General features: G+C 36.1%; 2 protein-coding genes across 2 annotated transcripts in view; one reads left to right on the top strand and one right to left on the bottom strand.

The window, feature by feature from the left end:
• LOC140164939 (dynein axonemal heavy chain 3-like) overlaps positions 1 to 11553 on the top strand; it is a 99557-nt gene extending 88004 nt beyond the window's left edge. The window contains 11 exon segments of the mRNA XM_072188337.1: positions 263 to 613; positions 1277 to 1495; positions 2227 to 2333; positions 2997 to 3140; positions 4072 to 4235; positions 4899 to 5052; positions 6485 to 6613; positions 8122 to 8387; positions 9081 to 9169; positions 10102 to 10223; positions 10941 to 11553. Coding sequence (XP_072044438.1) covers positions 263 to 613; positions 1277 to 1495; positions 2227 to 2333; positions 2997 to 3140; positions 4072 to 4235; positions 4899 to 5052; positions 6485 to 6613; positions 8122 to 8387; positions 9081 to 9169; positions 10102 to 10223; positions 10941 to 11237 — 2042 coding nt within the window. The 3' untranslated portion in view covers positions 11238 to 11553.
• The window catches only part of LOC140164937 (L-serine dehydratase/L-threonine deaminase-like), a 117895-nt gene that overhangs the window by 53712 nt on the left and 44278 nt on the right, over positions 1 to 19905 (bottom strand). The gene's annotated exons all lie outside the window — the stretch shown is intronic.

Raw genomic sequence — 19905 nt, 5'->3', positions numbered from 1 at the left:
CCAAATTATTTGTATGATCTCAACGATTTCAAAAATGGGGTGCAAAAGTGCACCCCAAGTTCAAAATATTAATTCATCACTGGAAATGGCGTTGTCATAAATGTGTAATAATAACACAGATCAATTTTTCATCTATAATTGCAATTACACACAGAGAGAATGTATGATGGACAGAGTGAAGAAATGTGTCAGATACAATGAACAAACCTGTGCTTCCAAGTATTTCAAATTTTTAGATAATGAATTTACTCTCAAATCACAGACTTCCGTGACAACCACCAACAATGGAAGAAAGTCTACGATTCAGCAACCCCGCACGAGGAGACCTACCCCCATCCTTTTGACGCAACGGATGGCATCACGCGACTAGTCATCTTACGAACAATGCGTCCAGACAAAGTCGTTCCTGCTATCCAGCAGTTCATCGTGGACAACATGGGTCAATCTTATATCGAACCACCGACCTTTGACCTAGCAGGAAGTTTTGCCGATTCTCACTGCTGTGCGCCGTTGGTTTTTGTGCTATCCCCTGGCGCTGATCCAATGGCGGGTCTTCTTAAGTTTGCGGAGGATAAAGATCAAGGCGGTAATAAGATTCAGACGATATCTCTAGGTAGGAATCTTGAATGAATGGATTTTATATATTTATTATCAGTAAACATTTAAAAAGTAAAATAAACACATTCATCGCAACTGTAGTGTTACTTAGTTAGCTACAGGCCCGACCGACCCAGAATTTGCGTTTTGGAGAAATTACTTTTTTTTTAAATTTTGCTAAAATCATGTAAAATCAGCCGTTATGGGGCCAAAATTGATTTAATTTTGGCTGAAAATGTTTAGAAAATATGTTATTAAAATTAAAATTTTAGCCTCCAGAAAAAAAAAAAAGCCTGACCGACCTCTATTTGAAAGGTATGTCCGCCTGTAGAACGGTGTGTGTTTTTTTTGTCTCCTTATAGATGTAGTCAAACATTTCATATTCTTTTCCGATTTATCGGACCAGAAATTTTACAAATATTTTGATATAAATTTCAAATCTTCAAATTTGTCAGATTTTGGTGAAATTTTAGGGTAATTTTAGCCTCCAGAAAAAAAAATGCCCCAAAGAAAAAAAAAAAAAAAAAAAAACCCAACACCCAACCAAACAACCCGTCCGTCTGCCTGTAGAACATGGTGGGTTTTTAGTCAGCTTATAGATGTAGTCAAACATTTCATGTTCTTGCCTGATTTATTGGTCCAGATATTTTAAATATTTTACTAAACTTTCTTCCTCTAGGTCAAGGTCAAGGACCTATTGCAGAGAAGATGATGGACGATGCTCTGAAGGCAGGTACATGGGTGGTATTGCAGAACTGTCATCTTGCCACCAGCTGGATGCCTAGACTTGAGAAGATATGTGAGGAAGTCATCATACCAGAGAATACCCATAAGGAATTCAGGCTGTGGTTGACGAGTTATCCATCAGAGTCCTTCCCTGTGTCTATATTACAGAATGGTAGGTATACTTGTTATTTTACCATAATGGTAGTAGTAAGGTAGCAGTCTCTTTACATAATTGTAGAGAAGATACGATGAAGTCCACAGGAAGAATAAAATAAATAAATAATAAATCTTGGATTTATAAAGCGCTTTCTCCAGATCTTAGAGGACTCAAAGCGCTGTAATTTCGCTGCAATGGTGAATCATCACAATCAGATCGCATCAACTAGGTTGCTGCCGAATGGCGCACACCTATCCGCATTTAGATTGTAACATCCACCAATTAGCTGTGCAGCTCCCCAAATTCCATTGGGTGAAGGAAGTTTTGGATAACCAAACAACTAATCACTGATTTTTGCGATACAGGAGGAAACCGGAGATCCCGGAGAAAACCTGCGAGAGCGAGCATGGAATCGGGATAAACCAAGTGCACATGAGTCCTTGGGCGGCGCCGGGCTGGAACCCGGGACCTCAGTGGTGCAAAGCGAGGGAATTACCGCTGCGCTAACTTGCCCTAATGTTTGACCATTAGAGGCGTTGAGGGTATCCCAGTTGAAATACATACACCCCCTGTGGAAGACATGACCTTACCCTTCTACACAGGGAGTGTGACATTCTAATGGAGGTGTATCTTGATATGAACTTGTAGTTTTTTTGGTGCTTTCTTTTAGCTCATTGAATGTGAGGTTTTCTGCAGTTTTCATACTTTTCCTTTTTTTATTTGTTACATCTTTTTTCCACCAACAGGTGTGAAGATGACCAATGAACCTCCTAAAGGATTAAGAGCTAATATGATGAGATCTTACTTAACAGATCCAATCTCTGATCCGGAATTCTTTGAAAGTTGTAAGAAGGTAAGATGGTGTCCGACTTGTTTGTGTTTTTCTCCATGTCTAGAATATTAATTGAAATTCACAGTACAGGACCACAATGTCTGCATCTGGTACATGAATCAGATGATGTTATTGTAACACACTTCTAGGTTAACTAATATATATGGAATACATTGGCCATTCAGTTTCTGAATAGAGAGCAAATTGATGTCAAAAAATGATTTTGATCATTTTACAAATACATTTTTTCATCTTAAAAAATGTTTGTACATCTGGTTCATAAATCAGATGTATGTAATTGTAACACACTTCTAGGTTAACTAATATATATGGAATAAATTGGCCATTCAGTTTCTGAATAGAGAACAAATTGATGTCAAAAAATGATTTTGATCATTTTACAAATACATTTTTTCATCTTAAAAAATGTTTGTACAACTTGAAAAACAAAGCTGATGATTTTTGGAGGTTTTTTTTGGGGGTCGGTTGGGAAAGGGCGAACAAACCTTTTGTTAGGCCTACCCATTGAGTTTGATGGAACAACAGAACAATTATGAACAAGTATATATTGACATGTTAAGCGAAACAATGATTTATAAAAAAATAATAACCATGAGTATACAAGCGTTAATTATTAAATGACCAAATGTGTTAATTATTTTCTTTTTTGTTCCTTCTTTCTAGCCACACGAATGGAGAAAACTTCTGTTTGGACTCTGTTTCTTCCATGCTTTGGTCCAAGAGAGGAGAAAGTTTGGTCCTCTTGGCTGGAATATTCCATATGAGTTCAACGAGTCTGACATGAGAATCAGTATGAGGCAAATATTGGTGAGTAGAGAATTTTGTTAAGTTTTGAAGTCATGAATTGGTTTTGGCACAACATTGCCACTATTTAAAAGGGCTAGACCAGGAGAATACAGCACTGGCCGCTGAATGCACCAACTCTTGAAAGCACCATACCAGTTGCGCATCATTTGTTTGTTTGTTTGTTTACCCAGGTTGGTCCGTGAGGGACACATACTAAGCCATGGGAAATCCATGGACCGTCCCAAGCTCATACTAAAAAAAAGCACAAGCCTGGATAGCCAGTGTAGGCTAGTAAAATGCATGCTGGCCTAGATAGCTTTGATAAACAAAGCAAGAAATGGAAGAAAATAGCAAGGAAAAGGAGAAAGGAGAGAAGGCCACACCCAAACACAATTGTACAATTTTACTCTTAGCCCTTACTTCGTGAGAAAGGAAACTGGAATTCCAATCTCAAGCCGCGATGCAAAGGCTTGTCAAGCCAAGATGCAAGGCTTAGCTGGAACAATACTTAATTTGTATATATTTGCAAACAAAATCAAATAAGATTTTTTTACTTCTGAGATACAGTTTTTTTAAAACTTATTGAAGCACGGTAAAAATTTGACTTGAAGAAAATCACTGGCATTTCATCGTTTTACCCGGTATGTACAATTAGGTTGAAAGTGCCTGATGAGCATCGAAAAACCAAATGCTCGTCTTACTGTTCGCACAAATGCCCAATTAGCTTGAAAACGCTTATGTGTCAACAAACTAGCGCTTGTCGTAATGTTCCCACAAGCATCCAATTAGCTTGAAAATGTCTGACTCATTTAAAAAACCAGGTGCTTGTTGTTTTGCAAACACAGTGTCCAATTAGCTTGAAAATGTCAGATGTACATAAAACAAACTTGCCACATCGCTTAATTTGTGGCACAGCACTGGTTTCTAATTTTTTGTGATTTTTCCTCCACAGATGTTCTTGAATGAGTATGAAGACATCCCGTTTGATGCCCTCACATACCTGACGGGAGAATGTAATTACGGAGGCAGAGTAACTGATGACAAAGACAGACGACTCTTACTGTCACTTCTCTCCAAATTCTACTCCGATGACCTCATAGACACGGCAAGATATAAGTAAGCTTTTGTTTGTCTGTAACAATCTATTCCTTACGATGGCTTGTAGAATTGTTGCATCTAATTGCTATATAGTACTGACATCAGGTTATTCCAGTTGAAATCCATACACCCCCTATGGAAGATATGACCGTAAGTAATCTTCCACAGAGGGAGTGTAAATATTAAATGGGGTTACCTGAATGGGTGACTCTATTTGAAATCTATATGCCCTGTGTGGGAGATTATGGTCATGTCTTCCATAGAGGTGTATGGATTTCAATTGTTTCAATTGGAATAGCCCATTGGGAAGTTGACTGTTCAGTGCCAGAAGTGGGTAAGTGCAATAGCTGCCATGTGGAGCTGCCATGTGTAGATGAGTACAATATACTGTGTGTAAATTGCCAAATGTTCACAGGGCAGCTATTGCACTTATCCACTTCTGGTACTGAGCAGTCAAAGTAGTATGGGTATCATACTATGTACCACCCTCAAGACCCCCTTTTAAAACTCTCTTTTCATCTCAACGACTTTTGGCTACATTTTCCTCCAAATATCCCAGAATTGGTTTTCAATTTGAGCTCCAACTTAAAAAATGTCAAATATGGATCATCTGAAAATTCCAAGGTAGTAACTAATTTATTAATAACATTGTTTTATGTTGTTGTTTTTCTTTTGTTACAGCTTTTCAGACAGTGGCGATTACTTCTGCCCCGATCATGGGCCATATAACACCTACATTGAGTATATTCGTAGTCTACCCATAATTCCACACCCTGAGGTGTTTGGTCTTCATGAGAATGCAGACATCACAAAGGACAACCAAGAAACACAATCAGTAAGTAATGTGTATTAACCCCATGAGAACTACCTGCCGATTGGCCAAAAAGAAGTTTTCATTGTCGATTGGACCAATTAGCAACATTGTTAGAATAATTTTACCACGCAAAAAAATTAGGGTGAATTATTTGCAAAGCTCCATTTTGATTGGTGATTTAAGTGAAGATATCACGTAATTGACCAATCAGAGGCAATGTTAGATCGGCAGGTAGTGCTCAGGGGGTTAATATTATACAAATATTAACTGTCTATGAGTGTGATGGTGAAATATAATCACGAGGTGAAAGATGGATTGTTCCATTCCACGAGCCGGAACGGCGAGTGGAATGGAACAATACATCTTCACCTCGTGATTATATTTCACCATTGCACCAATTATGACAGTTAATATTTGTTTTATATCACTCATGCATAAATTCTATTACTAAAATACTATTTAAGGTAGGCAATACATTTTTTCATAAACACAACACCATGTTTTGCCGTGATATACTTCACATTTCGGGGTCCACCCCATAACTAAATCGGCGAGTCCAAGAGTCAGCGCACAGCCTGGCGCAGGCGCACTACGGCAGAGCACTATGATGGTAAAGACTATCACACGGAGAGGGTGATAGTAAAAATGATAAATGGCAATCAACCAATGAACTGTCTAGAATTTATGTATGAGTGATATAATACCTAACATTGTCATGGTCACCCTCTACACACATCCGCCAAAACAAGGTTCTCACTACAAACGCATGCCCAAAATGTGCATTTTTGTTTCTCACGCTTTTCTAGCAATGCACCAGAAGGCTTTTGCAAGCGTATTCGCTAATTAAAGCATGCATTAAGATGACCATGCGATGGCCGTATAGTTGGTCATATTCAACACTTACAGACTTACGGAGGCAATGAAATGACTATACAATCTCTTAGTTTTGTAAGATTAGTTGGTAAAAACAGCAGCACTTGTATCAGCCACAGACAACTGGCCAGCAGGCCCAACAATGACATCTATCAGGCTGTTAGCTAGCCACCCATCCACCCATCATTTTGGACTGGTTTGCTCCTAGGACCGATAAAATTAATAGCTGTGACATATGATAAATTCTAAAAATAATGTGAAAATAAGTTCTGTGAACTCAAAACAAGACCAGAAGGCTGAATGAAGGCTATTTGAACTGACTGAACCCCTAGAACGGCAGAGGTCTTGTTTATGTTTTCAGGATCAAACTTCCTACATGTAGCTAAGACCCTGATATCTATAGGACTGGTGGTCCACTATATTTTCATCTGCCAATTGCCACCGGTCCAGACCATCCAGCTTAATGTAACCCTTATATTTGTAAAACATTTTGTTTGCATACTTATTTGTTTGATTAGTTTTTAAACTGATGAAGTGCATTTATATATTCATTTGGGTTACTGCTTTATTTTTCTTCTAGTTATTTGATGGCATTTTGTTAACCTTGCCAAGACAGTCAGGAGGAGGGGGTAAATCACCTTCAGAAACCATCCAGGAGTTAGCCACTGATATCCTGTCTAAACTACCCGATGATTTCAACCTGGAATATGTAAGTTGTATATTTCATATGTAATGGTTTAACCTTTTGATGTATTTTGTTTGACCTCTGGGCACCCATGGAAAACAGTGTTTACACTTATTGGGTATCCCCAGGCTAAAGAAGATGTAATAAATAAATAAATAAAAGTACAGTCTGACCGGACTAGCTAAACAGACATAAAAATCTTACCTTGTCAAGAGAATCCTTATGTGAATGCCCAACCACAAGTCCCCAAGCATCCCCTGGAGGTACTGACCAATTAACAGTTACCTTTTGACATACAAGGCACTAATCAACTGTGCTGAACATTTGAGTTATCATAAAAAATGTGCCAGAGATTACTCAAGCTGTAAATCTAAAGGGGCAATAGTATACAAATATATACTGCCATGAGAGGTTCTGGTTAAAACTATGGGCCCAAGGTGAGATCAATAGTACTTAATTAATTGATCTCAACGAGGGACCATATTTTTAACCAGAACTTCGAATAAAGGCAGTATATATTTGTTTTATATACTTCATTAATATGTTCTTTGTTCATTGATTGGTTAAAAGAAAATTATTTGACGTTTTGACTCTCCCGCTTCTCTTCCCGAGTGAGCAGCACGACCAATTTAAGCACAACCTGTATTTGCCCTTCAACAAAATCGAATAGGCTAAAATCGGGCTAACCAATTACAGCAGCGCGAAATCACGCTTATGGCAGTTTCGCGTGCGTGAACTGTTCCGTCGCACCGAATGCGCGCACGCCGAAGGCATGGTCAAAAGTACTATTTACGGCCTGGAGGTACTATTTACGGCTCATCCGGGACATTGGAAATACTATTTACGGCTTTGAGGTACTATTTACGGATAGGAGTACTGATGGTAGAACTATTTTTGGTCATGTGATCCACTTTTAACCAATCAATGAACAAGAACATATTAATGAAGTATATAATGGATTTGCTCACTTGTTTAGATACAGTTGACATACTATGAATCAACACTCTTTTGGCCAAATGTCCACCGCTGGTCAGTTTGACCAACTGATTGTTGTGATTGATTGATTGATTTAATCAATCAATCAATTTATTCATCAAAAGTTCTTCAAGAAGATGAGCCATTTTCCCATTTGTATTAAAAGAATGTGATGAAAATGTTTTTTAACTAAAGTACACAAATTAATTTTAGTAGCCTCAATTGATGTTGATTTCCAGTGCTGTAAATTATTTTACTCTTAAAAACATAAAGATCATAGAAAAGTGACATTACTTTTGAGAATGCAAAATATAACTTAACAGTTTCTACTATAGACAACTAAAAAAAAGCGCAGTGATATATGCGCACAGGCATAAACCCAGAAGCCTCAGCACACTATACAGGAATTCGCTGACCACTGTGGCACAAGATGCACCATATAAACCATTTAGCAACAATCAGGGACTTGCAACCAAGAAGCGCACACCCTATTAAAACCACAATAAACCATCACAGCCAGAAAACTACTAACCGTTCCATGATTTCCTTACATACAGGTGATGGAGAAGTACCCAGTCATGTACTCGGAATCCATGAACACCGTCCTGAGACAAGAACTGATCCGTTTCAATCGGCTCACCGCCGTAGTGCGCGACAGTCTGCGAAACATCCAGAAAGCCATCAAAGGTCTGGTGGTGATGTCGTCTGAGTTGGAAGATGTGTTCGATAGTATGCTGATAGGCAAGGTACCAGCCATGTGGGCTGCTAAGTCATATCCATCCCTCAAACCTATGGGTGGTTATGTTGCTGATTTACTTGCAAGGTGAGGTCCTTTATATGATATGCTTTATTAGCTGTGCATGCTGGATTGAACTTAATTTGAATTATTTTCTCAAAATGTCAAGAGCTATCTCAAGAACCACTGAACCAATACTGGGCTTGTTTGTACTCATTTCAATACATTTTACATTTTACATGCTGATTCTGAATTTGGCCATGGAAATGTTATATTCTGAAATTTGTGAATTTTAATTTTTAAAGAAAATTTGGAACTTGTCGTCTGCTGTCGACACCCATGTGAAGAGGGTAAAAAAAAATTTTGGTTGGAGAAGACATTGTTCTCTGCTGCTTAAATATGACACAAATTATTTGAAATTTCTGCATAAAGCTAAAATTATATTTTTATATTATACTTTTAACAGTGTGCAAGAGCCAGTTCATCCACTTTCTGAAATAATTTATTTTTGTTTGGGGAAAAATATTAAATCAGTTGTTGGTGACCATGATCTAAACAAAATGTCAGCTAAATCTAATTTAAATATTGGGCTATTCCAGATGAAATCCATACATCCCTATGGAATACAAGACCTTAATCTCCCACACAGGGAGTTTGAATGTCAAATGGGGCTGTCTGAAAGAGTGAATTCCAAAGCAGGTGTGTGGCTTTCAACTGAAATAGCCCATTTGGAGAACATTTTGTCATGATTTGATAAACTTTTTTAATTTTGTGCACTAGGTTACAATTCCTTCAGGATTGGGTAGACACTGGTTCACCCAATGTATTCTGGTTGTCTGGATTCTATTTCACACAGTCTTTCTTAACCGGTAAGTAATTTTCAATCTTGAAAGATTCTGTACTTCTTATTAGGCCAAGAAAAAAAAAATTGTTTGCTTGCCCTCAATTGAATTTTAACAATTGGTCGGTCGGGATTTCTTTTTTTTTTACTCTACTGTTTGTAATTAATTAAGGCTCAAAATATGAAAAATCAGACAATTTTGGTGTCAAAATGAATTAACATTACAAAACAACTAAAATGTTGAACAAAAACTCTAAAATACATTTTTTTTACATCTTCAGAATGCAAAAATTTGAAAAGAAAAAAAAAATTTTCAGGAATTTCCAAAATTAGGGTTGGTATTCTTTTGTACAGTAAATAGAAAAAAAAAACACCCTTTTTTCTGATTTCCAAAATTAGGGTCGGTCAAGCAAACATCTTTTTTTTTCCCTTACAGTCAGAGATTCTGTGGGACGGATGCCCTCATTTTTTTTTTCATAAAATGAGATATTTGTTATGAAACACCATCTACAGTGGTCTATGGGGAACTGAAATATACAAAAATACAAAAATACTCATAAAATTAAACGAAATATTAGAAATGAACTGGAATTTTTGGCATAGGTTTATTTTGTGATCCTCTGTAGAACCATGGGCATAAAGGAGGTTATGATCCCCACTAGATTCCTGGATGTCTCTTTAGGTTTGAAATAAAAGCAACAGGCAAGCTAAATCTTCAAAGATCATGTGGTCATTCATTACCAGTGTAGTATGAAAGTTGATTAATACCTTCTTCATATGCTGAATTACCACATCATTACTATCATGGAACACTGTAATGAAAACGAATTTACCATTTTGAGTCAGCTCTCTTTGGGTCTATTCTCTTTGACTATAGAACACAGAAAGGAGAGTAGCAACACAATAAAATCCCCAGTAACTGACTAGTCACTAATAATCTATGTGTGTTTTGTGTTACAGGGGTGAGCCAGAACTACGCTCGTAAGTACACCATCCCGATAGATCATCTTGGCTTTGAGTTTGAAATCACCAGCTATGAAGAACAGGTAGACCACAAACCAGAGGATGGAGCATATGTATATGTAAGTATCCTGGTCTTCCAATGGGCTATTCCAGTTGAAATCCATACACCACCTGTGGAAGATGTGCCATTAATCTTCCACAGGGGGAGTGTGAATTTCAAATGGGTTTACCTAATGAGTGACTCCATTTGAAATCTACATCCCCTGTGTTAAAGATTAAGGTCATGTCTTCTATAAGGGGTGTATGGAATTCAATAGATTCATGCAGTAGACCTGATTTACTTATGTGTTACATGTGCAAGCTTTTTGCGCCTGAAAATGCTCACTTCCGGGGACATTTTTGTGTGTTTAATCACACAACCGGGACATCTGCCAACCGGGGCGTCCCCGGTTGTAGAACTATACCACCTGCATCCCCTATGGCTAAAAAGCTTTAAAATGCAATAAAAAAAACCGGGGACACTACACAGGTGTGGGGTCATGACCCCAAATGGTCAATTATTCCATCAAAAAATGTTTTTGAAATCGGTCATTTTGTCCCTGGTGTGTCGATTAAAAACACACAATAGGGGTGAGTGTCCCCGCTTTATACACAAGTCGGGAAGGGGTGAGAGTGGAATGGACCAGAATGCAAGTTAACTGGATTTTTTTCTTATTGAGACAAAGTGCAATACTGTGTGACGGTTTATGAAAAAGATATTAGTCTTGTGAACCCTTAATGATATGGACCAATGCAAAGAATATTAACCAATTCCTTTTTGTTTTTTGATGTGACAGGGTCTGTTCATAGAGGGCGCCAGATGGGATCGTGAGAACATGAAGGTCAACGAATCCAATCCCAAGATCCTCTTCGACACGATACCGGTCACATGGCTCAAACCGGGCAGGAAATCGGATTTCAAACCGGCACCCACCTATACCTGTCCGGTGTATAAGACCAGCGCTAGGAGAGGAACATTGTCAACTACAGGACACTCCACTAACTTTGTCATGTTGATGGAACTACCATCGGATAGGCCTCAGGCTCACTGGATTAATAGAGGTGTAGCTGCGCTCTGCCAGTTGGATGATTAATTAATAGATGATGTGTGGGTTTTTGTGTTGGAACAGTTACACTCTTGTAATTATAGTATAATGTGATTACTTGAAGACAACACTCTTGATTTATTAAGGGTGTTGGTGTTGTATAATGTATCACAGCTAGAATGTACATAATACTGAAATTTATGTATATGCAGTGTGTATCAAGAAATTGTCATATCTAGTTTCAACTTGAATTCCATTGAAGTGGATATTTTTTATAATTTGTTACAAAAACCTTGGCAAGTCACTTCAAAATGTTTATTCAATTTTTTTTTGCTATTCAATAATAGTTTGTTCTTTCATTGTGATAAACTATTTGACACTGCATTTGCTATATGTAATGAAAATGTTTACTTATAAACAATTAAATTAATATAGTTTGTCTTTATTGTGATAAACTTCACTATATTTGTCAAATTTATGTAGGACCAATTTAAAGATATGCTTGAAATCTTGAAAATCCGTCCAAAATTGTAAAATCCATCCTGAAAATTTGAAATCCAAATTATTTGACACTATATTTGCAATGAAAATGTTTACTGTATAGTTCCTTATAAACAATTATTAAATTAATATAGTTTGTCTTTATTGTGATAAACTTCACTTTATATGTCAAATTTTTTGAAGGAACAACTTGAAGATATGCTTGAAGTCTTGAAAATCCGTCCAAAAATGTAAAATCCGTCCAGAAAATTTGAAATCCAAATTATTTGACATTACATTTGCAATGAAAATGTTTACTGTATTATACCTTATAAACAGTTATTAAATTAATATAGTTTGTCTTTATTGTGATAAACTTCACTATATTTGTAAAATTTATGTAGGACCAACTTAAAGATATGCTTGAAGTCTTGAAAATCCGTCCAAAAAATGTAAAATGTGTCCTGAGAATTTGAAATCCAAACTATTTGACACTATATTTGCAATGAAAATATTTACTGTATAGTACCTATGCAATACATTATTAAATTAATGTTAAAAGATGTAACAATTATCTATAATGTATTATAATGTGTGTGTGTGTGTGATATGTAAATATTTGTATAGTAATATATCCGATCTCTATATACTGTGAACATCACCTTGATGGCAAATCTGCTTCTTTTTATGTTGTACATACTTGCAGCAATAATAATGATGATATGGTATAAATGTTAGCTCTCCTGAGGCTGAAAATATATTAAAATTTCTATTTTCACAGTCTAGTTGATGATTCCTTGCCAAATTGATCTGTAAACGGACAGAAACTAAACTTGGGTGGGCGTAATGCGTAATGGTTATTTTTCTTTTCTTGGGACTTTTTTTTTTTGCAAACAAATGTCTATAGAAGACATGACCTTTCTTTTCCACACAGGGAGTGTGAATTTCAAATGGGGCTACCTGAATGGGTGACTCCATTTGAAAACAATTTGCTATACAGTGGCTTTTTTACGTGCATTTTTCCATGGGTGCATGTAAAATGCATACTACTTTTCATTGACATTAAGACGTTGGCTGCATATTACATCCACAAAAACTGTTACAATGTAGAAAGGCGATGTAGTATATAATGCATTAGTTCATTGTACATCACATGTGGCAAAACACACACAAAATATCAAACTGCATAGATGTTATGACAGCAATATCAACATTGAATATGTTGCAGGGAACACAGCATAAGACCATTTCAATTCAAATTTGCCCTTTGTCTGATTTGGCACAAGTTTTAAAGGAACCGATCCATAACATTATTATGTTTTCAGGGTTATTAGGAGTTAAGAAAGCCTAAAAATGATAATATTGGATGGCTTATTTTGCATGATACCATAACCTATCGGATTCGTCATACAAATATCGAACTCGCCGTTGGCTCGTCCGATATTTTAATGACTCAACCGATATGTTATGGTATCATGCTCAGCCATCCAATATTGTATCAAAATTGGATTCTGCCAAGCAAAGAACGATGGCAGCTGCCGGCAAATTATTTTTTATATGATGTCACATGCCACTTGCCACCACATCTATACTGACCTTACCCAGAGAAGATGCCGTACACTTCCCATAATGCATTTCTTCCCTATACTGATTTGCTATGTGCAACAGGGGTCGATAGTGACATCAGATCATCAGTACAGGGAAGAAATGCATTGTGGGATGAGTATGATATCATCTATGGGCCTTACCCATCCATTTATGTATATTAATCACCCATTGCAAGATTCCATTTTCAAACATATTTGATTAACTGCCTATCATTTTTCATGACCTGTAAAGTCCTTGGTTCTAAGCACATTGTAATTGTACTTGTCATTTTTACCCCTTTTCAATACAAAAAAATCTGAATATTTTCTTAATTGTGTTACAAATAAAATGTCATACGAAAGGGAAAGAAACATAAGTACAATGTGACCTGCTGCCACGAAATGAACGTAAAGTTGCAAGTTGGGATTTTCGAGACGTTCCAAGCTGTTCAAACTGTTGAGTTGGTGTTCTTTGCTTGAAGATACCTGTAATGGCAGTGGTATGTCCTTTGTGAATTGGAACAGAATTGGATAGAGAACAGCACAGCATATTATGTTCCCCCCCCCCCATTCACAAAGGAATGTGTCATATTTTTCCCTTTTCAATACAAAAAATTGTGTTACAAAGAAAATGTCATACAAAAGGGAAAGAAAGAAAAAAAGCAGTTACATATGTATATATTTCATCTTCCCCAATATAAAAGCTTTCATTTGATTACTTGTTTTAGTAGATTCTGTCTTGGTCATGTCAAAAGAAACTATATTATATTATATTATCGTTGTTGGGCGGGAAAACCTCCTATGTGCTTGTGGCCCCTGAACATGTTTATAACAAAACTTCCAATAGGTTACATAGGAGGTTTTGCTTTACACATGTTCAGGGGCCAATAACACATAGGAGGTTTTTCCTGCCCAGCGACGTTATGTTCTTCCATTAATGAGACAATAAAGCTGAACTTTTGTTAAATTTATTCCATCTTGGAGCGCTTCCATTTTAGACTACTGTATAAGTGGTAATTTTCGCGAGGGTTTTATTTTCGCGAATTTCGCTATTAGAGCTTCAACCGCGAAAATAACCCCTTCGCGAATATATGCAATAATGTACGTATTACAACTATAGGGAAGAACTGAGCAATCGCGAAAATAACAATCGCGAAAATGTGTCTCACACTCCAAATCGCGAAAATAACTGTATGTGAAAATTACCACTTATACATGATTTTGTTACTCCTAGCTAGTAGACAATATCTACAATGTATTTTATTTAGAACTCTGTCCATTTGCAGTGTTCTTCACAAAGATTTTGTTACTTAAACATATAGATAAGTCTATTTTCTTGTGAAATTATTCTGCCAATATTGATACCTGTATGTAAATATTTTGTAAATTTATGAAAGAAATTATACCGTGTGTGCTTACATTATAGCACCGAGTTGTTGGTGTTGCTTGTAGGGTGAAATGCATAAAGCAATAAAATGAAAACCTAACCATTGAAGGACCCAACCCAGTTGTGCTGTTGGAAATAATGCTCATTTCGACTGCTCAGTGCCAGAAGTGGGTATAGTGCAATAGCTGCCCTGTGAACATTTGGCAATTTACAATGTACCACATTGGTCTGAATATAGTCCCACCCGTTTTTTAGGTGAAAATTTTTCACAATTGGGGGGTGGGATTATACTTGAATTTTTTTTTTTTTTTAAATTTCAAAATGCATTCAAATTCAATGCATTTCGAAATCATTAATAGAGTATGACATGAATACAAATTATCAATTTTCATATTAAAAACACAAAACATCATGCAATTATTTTTTTAAGGTCAACCATGAATAATCCTAGCATTTAGGTCCAGGGACACTCCAAAACCGAAAAAATAATTTTTTTTTTTTTTACAATTTCTGGAATTTTTCAAAAAATGGGGGGTGGGGGAATATACTCGAACGTGGGACTACACTCGGACGAATACGGTATTCATCTGCACGTGGCAGCTATTGCACTTACCCACTTCTGGCACTGAGCAGTCAATTTTTCTTTTATTAGGAGAAGTTGCAAAGTTCAAGCATGCTTTCAGCTTGATTATTAACTATGCTTGTGTGAAGTTGTAAATAAACATGCTTGTGTCAAGTTGTAAATAAATGGTACACATAGTATAAATGGATATTACATTTGTGCATAACACTTTATGATACACATGGCAGCTATTGCACTTACCCACTTCTGGCACTGAGCAGTCAGTGTCCTCTATTAGGAGAAGTTACATAGTTCAAGCATGGTTCACACATGCTTTCAGCTTGATTGACTATGCTTGTGTGAAGTTGTAAATAAACATGGTTGTGTCAAGATGTACACACATTATAAATGGATATTACATTTGTGCATAATAACACTTTATGACAGACTATTGAATTGTAAATCTTACCTGGATTTCTTTCCTTGAAGGTGCATGCACTAATTGGGGTACATATATTACAGTTGATTTAGTATGACACCAATAATATAGGGCACCAAAGCAATTCCATCGGGCACCATACAGGATTTGACGGTGTTGACCTGGTTATTTTAATGAATGATTTGATCTGTTATTTTGGTTTCTTAAATTCTTTGGTCTCTAGGGTATTATCTTAAAAAATATTTATTTCTGTTGGGTTAAGTGGTCTGCTGTAAGATTATGAATTTGTTTTGTGCCTATTTGTTGCAATAAAATGTTATTAAACATTGAAAATAATCACATGAGTGGTATAATGTGTGTCTTCAAAAATATAATATTTCAGAATGTGATTACATTTTAACAATTTGGCAATTTCAGAAAAGTGAATGAAAAAAACTAAAAACAGAAAACACTTCTCATACTCAGAATACAAACCAGAGAAATGTGTAAATTGTTTGTTTCCATACACTATTTATCTATTCAGAAAACAGAAGTCTCTTATGCAAAAGGGGGAGACCAAAATATGAAGTCATTTAGAGATGAGTGGACTTCTGACATCATTGCCTGGCAGTATGCGCACACATCATATTTTGTTCAGAGCCCATGCTTTTAAAACTACCGCCACATCACAAGAAGGCTATTGAACACTATGTGTTATAGTTTTCTCAAGCAAATCGATAACAATTTTTTTTCGGGGGCATGGGGGGCAAAGTGAATTTCAGGGGGATTGACAAATTTTGCATAAAATTGCCGCATAAAAAGTGGAAATTTTGGGTTTTTGCCTCAATAGTGGTGGGGGGGGCAAACCAAATAAAAAAAAAGTTTGCCTCCAAATATTTTTCATTCCCCCAACCTTTGGACTTATAAATAGTCTAGCAGCATGGAGAATATTCTTAGCTCGATTTTGGTACCTGATGAGGCCTATACATTCCAAAATGTTCATGCTGTGATGAATTAAACAAAAAATGACCCCATTTTGGCAACTTTTGTGGATGAATTGCAATGGGACATTTCGTGCTGGAGAGTTCTTGTCTAAAGGTTGACAAAGGATTTGATATGGTTTGGCCCCCCACTTTTGAGGCAAAACCCCCCAAATTTTGTATATTTCCACTATCTGCGACAATTTTGGGCAAAATTTGTCAATTTTGCCCCCCCCCCCCCGAATTCACTTTGCCCCCCCAATAAAATTCCTGGTGCCGCCATTGTCTATCAATGACAACAGACGCATCATGCACTGATGAAATGCAGTGATTAGGCCATCGTAATTTAGGGGCGCACCATTAGATTTCCAGGGGGGGGGGGCATGGGAGTTTTTTGAAAAAAAAAAAACTTCGCCCACTAGTGAGATGAAAAAAAAAAAAACTTTGCCCACTAGTGAGACGAAAAAAAATTTTTTTGCCTCACTGATAAGTAAAAAAAAATTTCCCCACCCAACTTTGTATAAAATTTACATTAAAATTGAAAAAAAAAAACTTACGCCGCCGATGGCGGGAAAAAAAAAATTTGGTGCTCTCGGAGGCGAAAAAATTCCGCCGCCTTCTGCGGCGTAAAAAAAAATTCTGCCTGACCCAAACTCCCATGCCCCCCCTGAGAATCTAATGGTGCGTCCCTTAATAGTTTGTCTCAAAGCCCTTCCCAAGTGAAACCTACTACGGAATACAGTTTTAATTAATTTTTTTTTTTTTTTTTTTTTAATTTTTTGTATCTGTGGCAAGAATACCACCTTTTCATCTATCAAGGAGGTTGCACTGTGGTCAAGATGAAGAATTTTGATTGAGATTTATGCTTTAGGTTATTTTGACATCTGACGCTGACGATGTCAGACTTGAGATCTTTGTGTGGTGGATCAGGGAAAAAAAACAGCGGATCGGAAAAAACCCTGAAATTTATAATCCAGCTGAAATAATACAAAAAAACAGGCGATTTTACCCCGGGGATTTTACGAATGCGCGCTGGGGCTTTGAAGCAAATTATTAAATCAAGATGGCCTTAGCACTCTGAATATAGATCATCGATTGATATTTAAATATGTGGAAAGACTTGAAAATGAGGGCGTTTCGTAAAATTCTTATATTTCAAGAACGGTATGGTCAATTGTCTAAATTCAAAAGGTAGCTGATTTATTCTTCAACCACACCAAGTATTTAGTTATGTTTAGTTGTGGCGTTAAAATACCCAAACAATTAGGTTTCTGACGATACAGTTCTTTCAGGGACAGCCTGTTTGGGCAATTATGTTTTATTCATAGCGTTATTCCGGTCCGAGCATTGCACATTATTTTTTCATACACAATGTCATTAAAATTATGGGTATCCTTCTTATTCCAACTGGATTCATCGATAAAATGAAAACTGAGTTTTGTTTAAGGGCGTACTACACCCATATATTGGTTTGATTGGTCTAAAAAAATATTTTTTCATTTATAGCTAGGCGATATATGCACGGATAATGTAAAATAAAAAAAAAAAAAAAAAAAGGTGCTTAATAAACCATTGTATAGTAAGTCATTTTAGCCCTATATATTTTTTGTTTACATGTATCCTAGTAACTCAGATCGTGTTTCATAACAAACCATAATTTATTCTTTTCAACATGTTCAAGTAGGGTACATGAATAGAATACATTAAATCCTTTGTTATACCATCTATAGAAATGTACTCACTGATTATAACACTGAATAAATTAAATAGGCCTAATCTCTTCCACATAGACAATTTAATACTACACCATGTATTTATCTTCTATAATGTATTGTTAGGAAAAGAGATTAAAAAAGGCTATAAGGTCATCAAAGGTCAGGTTATAGGTCAATTGGTTCAGGTCAAATTCAGGCATCAATTTTGAATACATGTGATAGTCTGTGATATCATACATGTCATAATGAGGCATCAATTTTGATATTTTGTCTGTTACTGGATATATAATGGAAATGTGTGAGGTGGATATACTAAAATACCTTGGGATGTAAATGGTGAGTACAATTTAGATTGCCTAGTTGAGATGGATTGGGCAAATAAATATAAAATAGTTACCAAAATCACAAAATGAAGCTTACAGAAAACTACCTAATATGGTGGGGTATAGGTGACAAAAAATACAATCTTTTTCAACATTGCTGTAGTGTGGTTGTGGTAACCTGTTACCTATGGCTTAATTAAGTTTCAGTGAAATAGTGTCGCAAGTTCAAAATACAAAATTATAGCTCAACATTGAAAATAGAAGCATTTAAACCGGTTCGTTTTTTGATAGTTGTGGAGCACCAAGTTCATGAAGTCATAAAAGAAATCAGGGACCACTTATTCCCATTTTACATATCAACATTATTTCCCTAATGTGTTAGCAACACATATCCAAAATTTTAACGAAATCCGCTGATAGTAAGCTTTCCAAAATGAAGTGAATTTAAAACATCAGTGATGTACCACCTTTTGGCTTATATCATTAGAAGCATGTACGCTTCATTGATACTGATGCCACCAATTGAACGAGAAGATTTTCCCTTCATTTTGCATACCACTTTGTCCAATTTCTTTTCTCATTTCTTCACAAAATGCAAAAAATGCAATGGGTGTAGTACCCCTTAATACCATCATTCCTTCCCAAGAAAATCGGCATTCACTTGGAATTTTCAGATGCAGTGACTTAACAAAAATTGTTTTCTGTAACCTACATCATTTTTTTTTAAATAATGTTTTCTTGTACAAAAGTTCTTTTGCTTTCAAATGTCCTTCTCACAGTTTGTATTCAACAAGCAAAACAAAATAATAAACGTGTAGGCCTATACCTTCTCAGACCCATCCATACCCGAGTGAGTAAGTCAGTAAAGAATAAAATAAATAAATTTAATTAATTAACTAATTAATTAATTAATTAATTAATTTAATTAATTAATTAATTAATTGATTGATTGATTGATTGATTGGTTGATTGATTGATTGATTGATTGATTAATTGATTGATTGATTGATTGATTGATTGATTGATTGATTGATTGATTGATTGATTGATTAATTGATTAATTAATATTAATTAACTAATTAATTAATTCGTACTCCATACGCCGATCACACGGTCATCTCAAAACAAGTTTCTACCTGTAAAGTGTGTGTTGGGTGTGCATAGGCCTGTCAAATGTGTGCTTTAATAACCACGTTTGCTTTGCAAAAGCCTTCTGGGCTGCAGGGAGAACCTAATTTTGGTAGCAAGATGGCGGATCCGTACAG

Source organism: Amphiura filiformis, chromosome 11 (genome assembly GCF_039555335.1).
Source record: "Amphiura filiformis chromosome 11, Afil_fr2py, whole genome shotgun sequence".
NCBI classification, from domain to species: domain Eukaryota; kingdom Metazoa; phylum Echinodermata; class Ophiuroidea; order Amphilepidida; family Amphiuridae; genus Amphiura; species Amphiura filiformis.
This window is presented reverse-complemented; position numbering and strand designations above follow the sequence as displayed.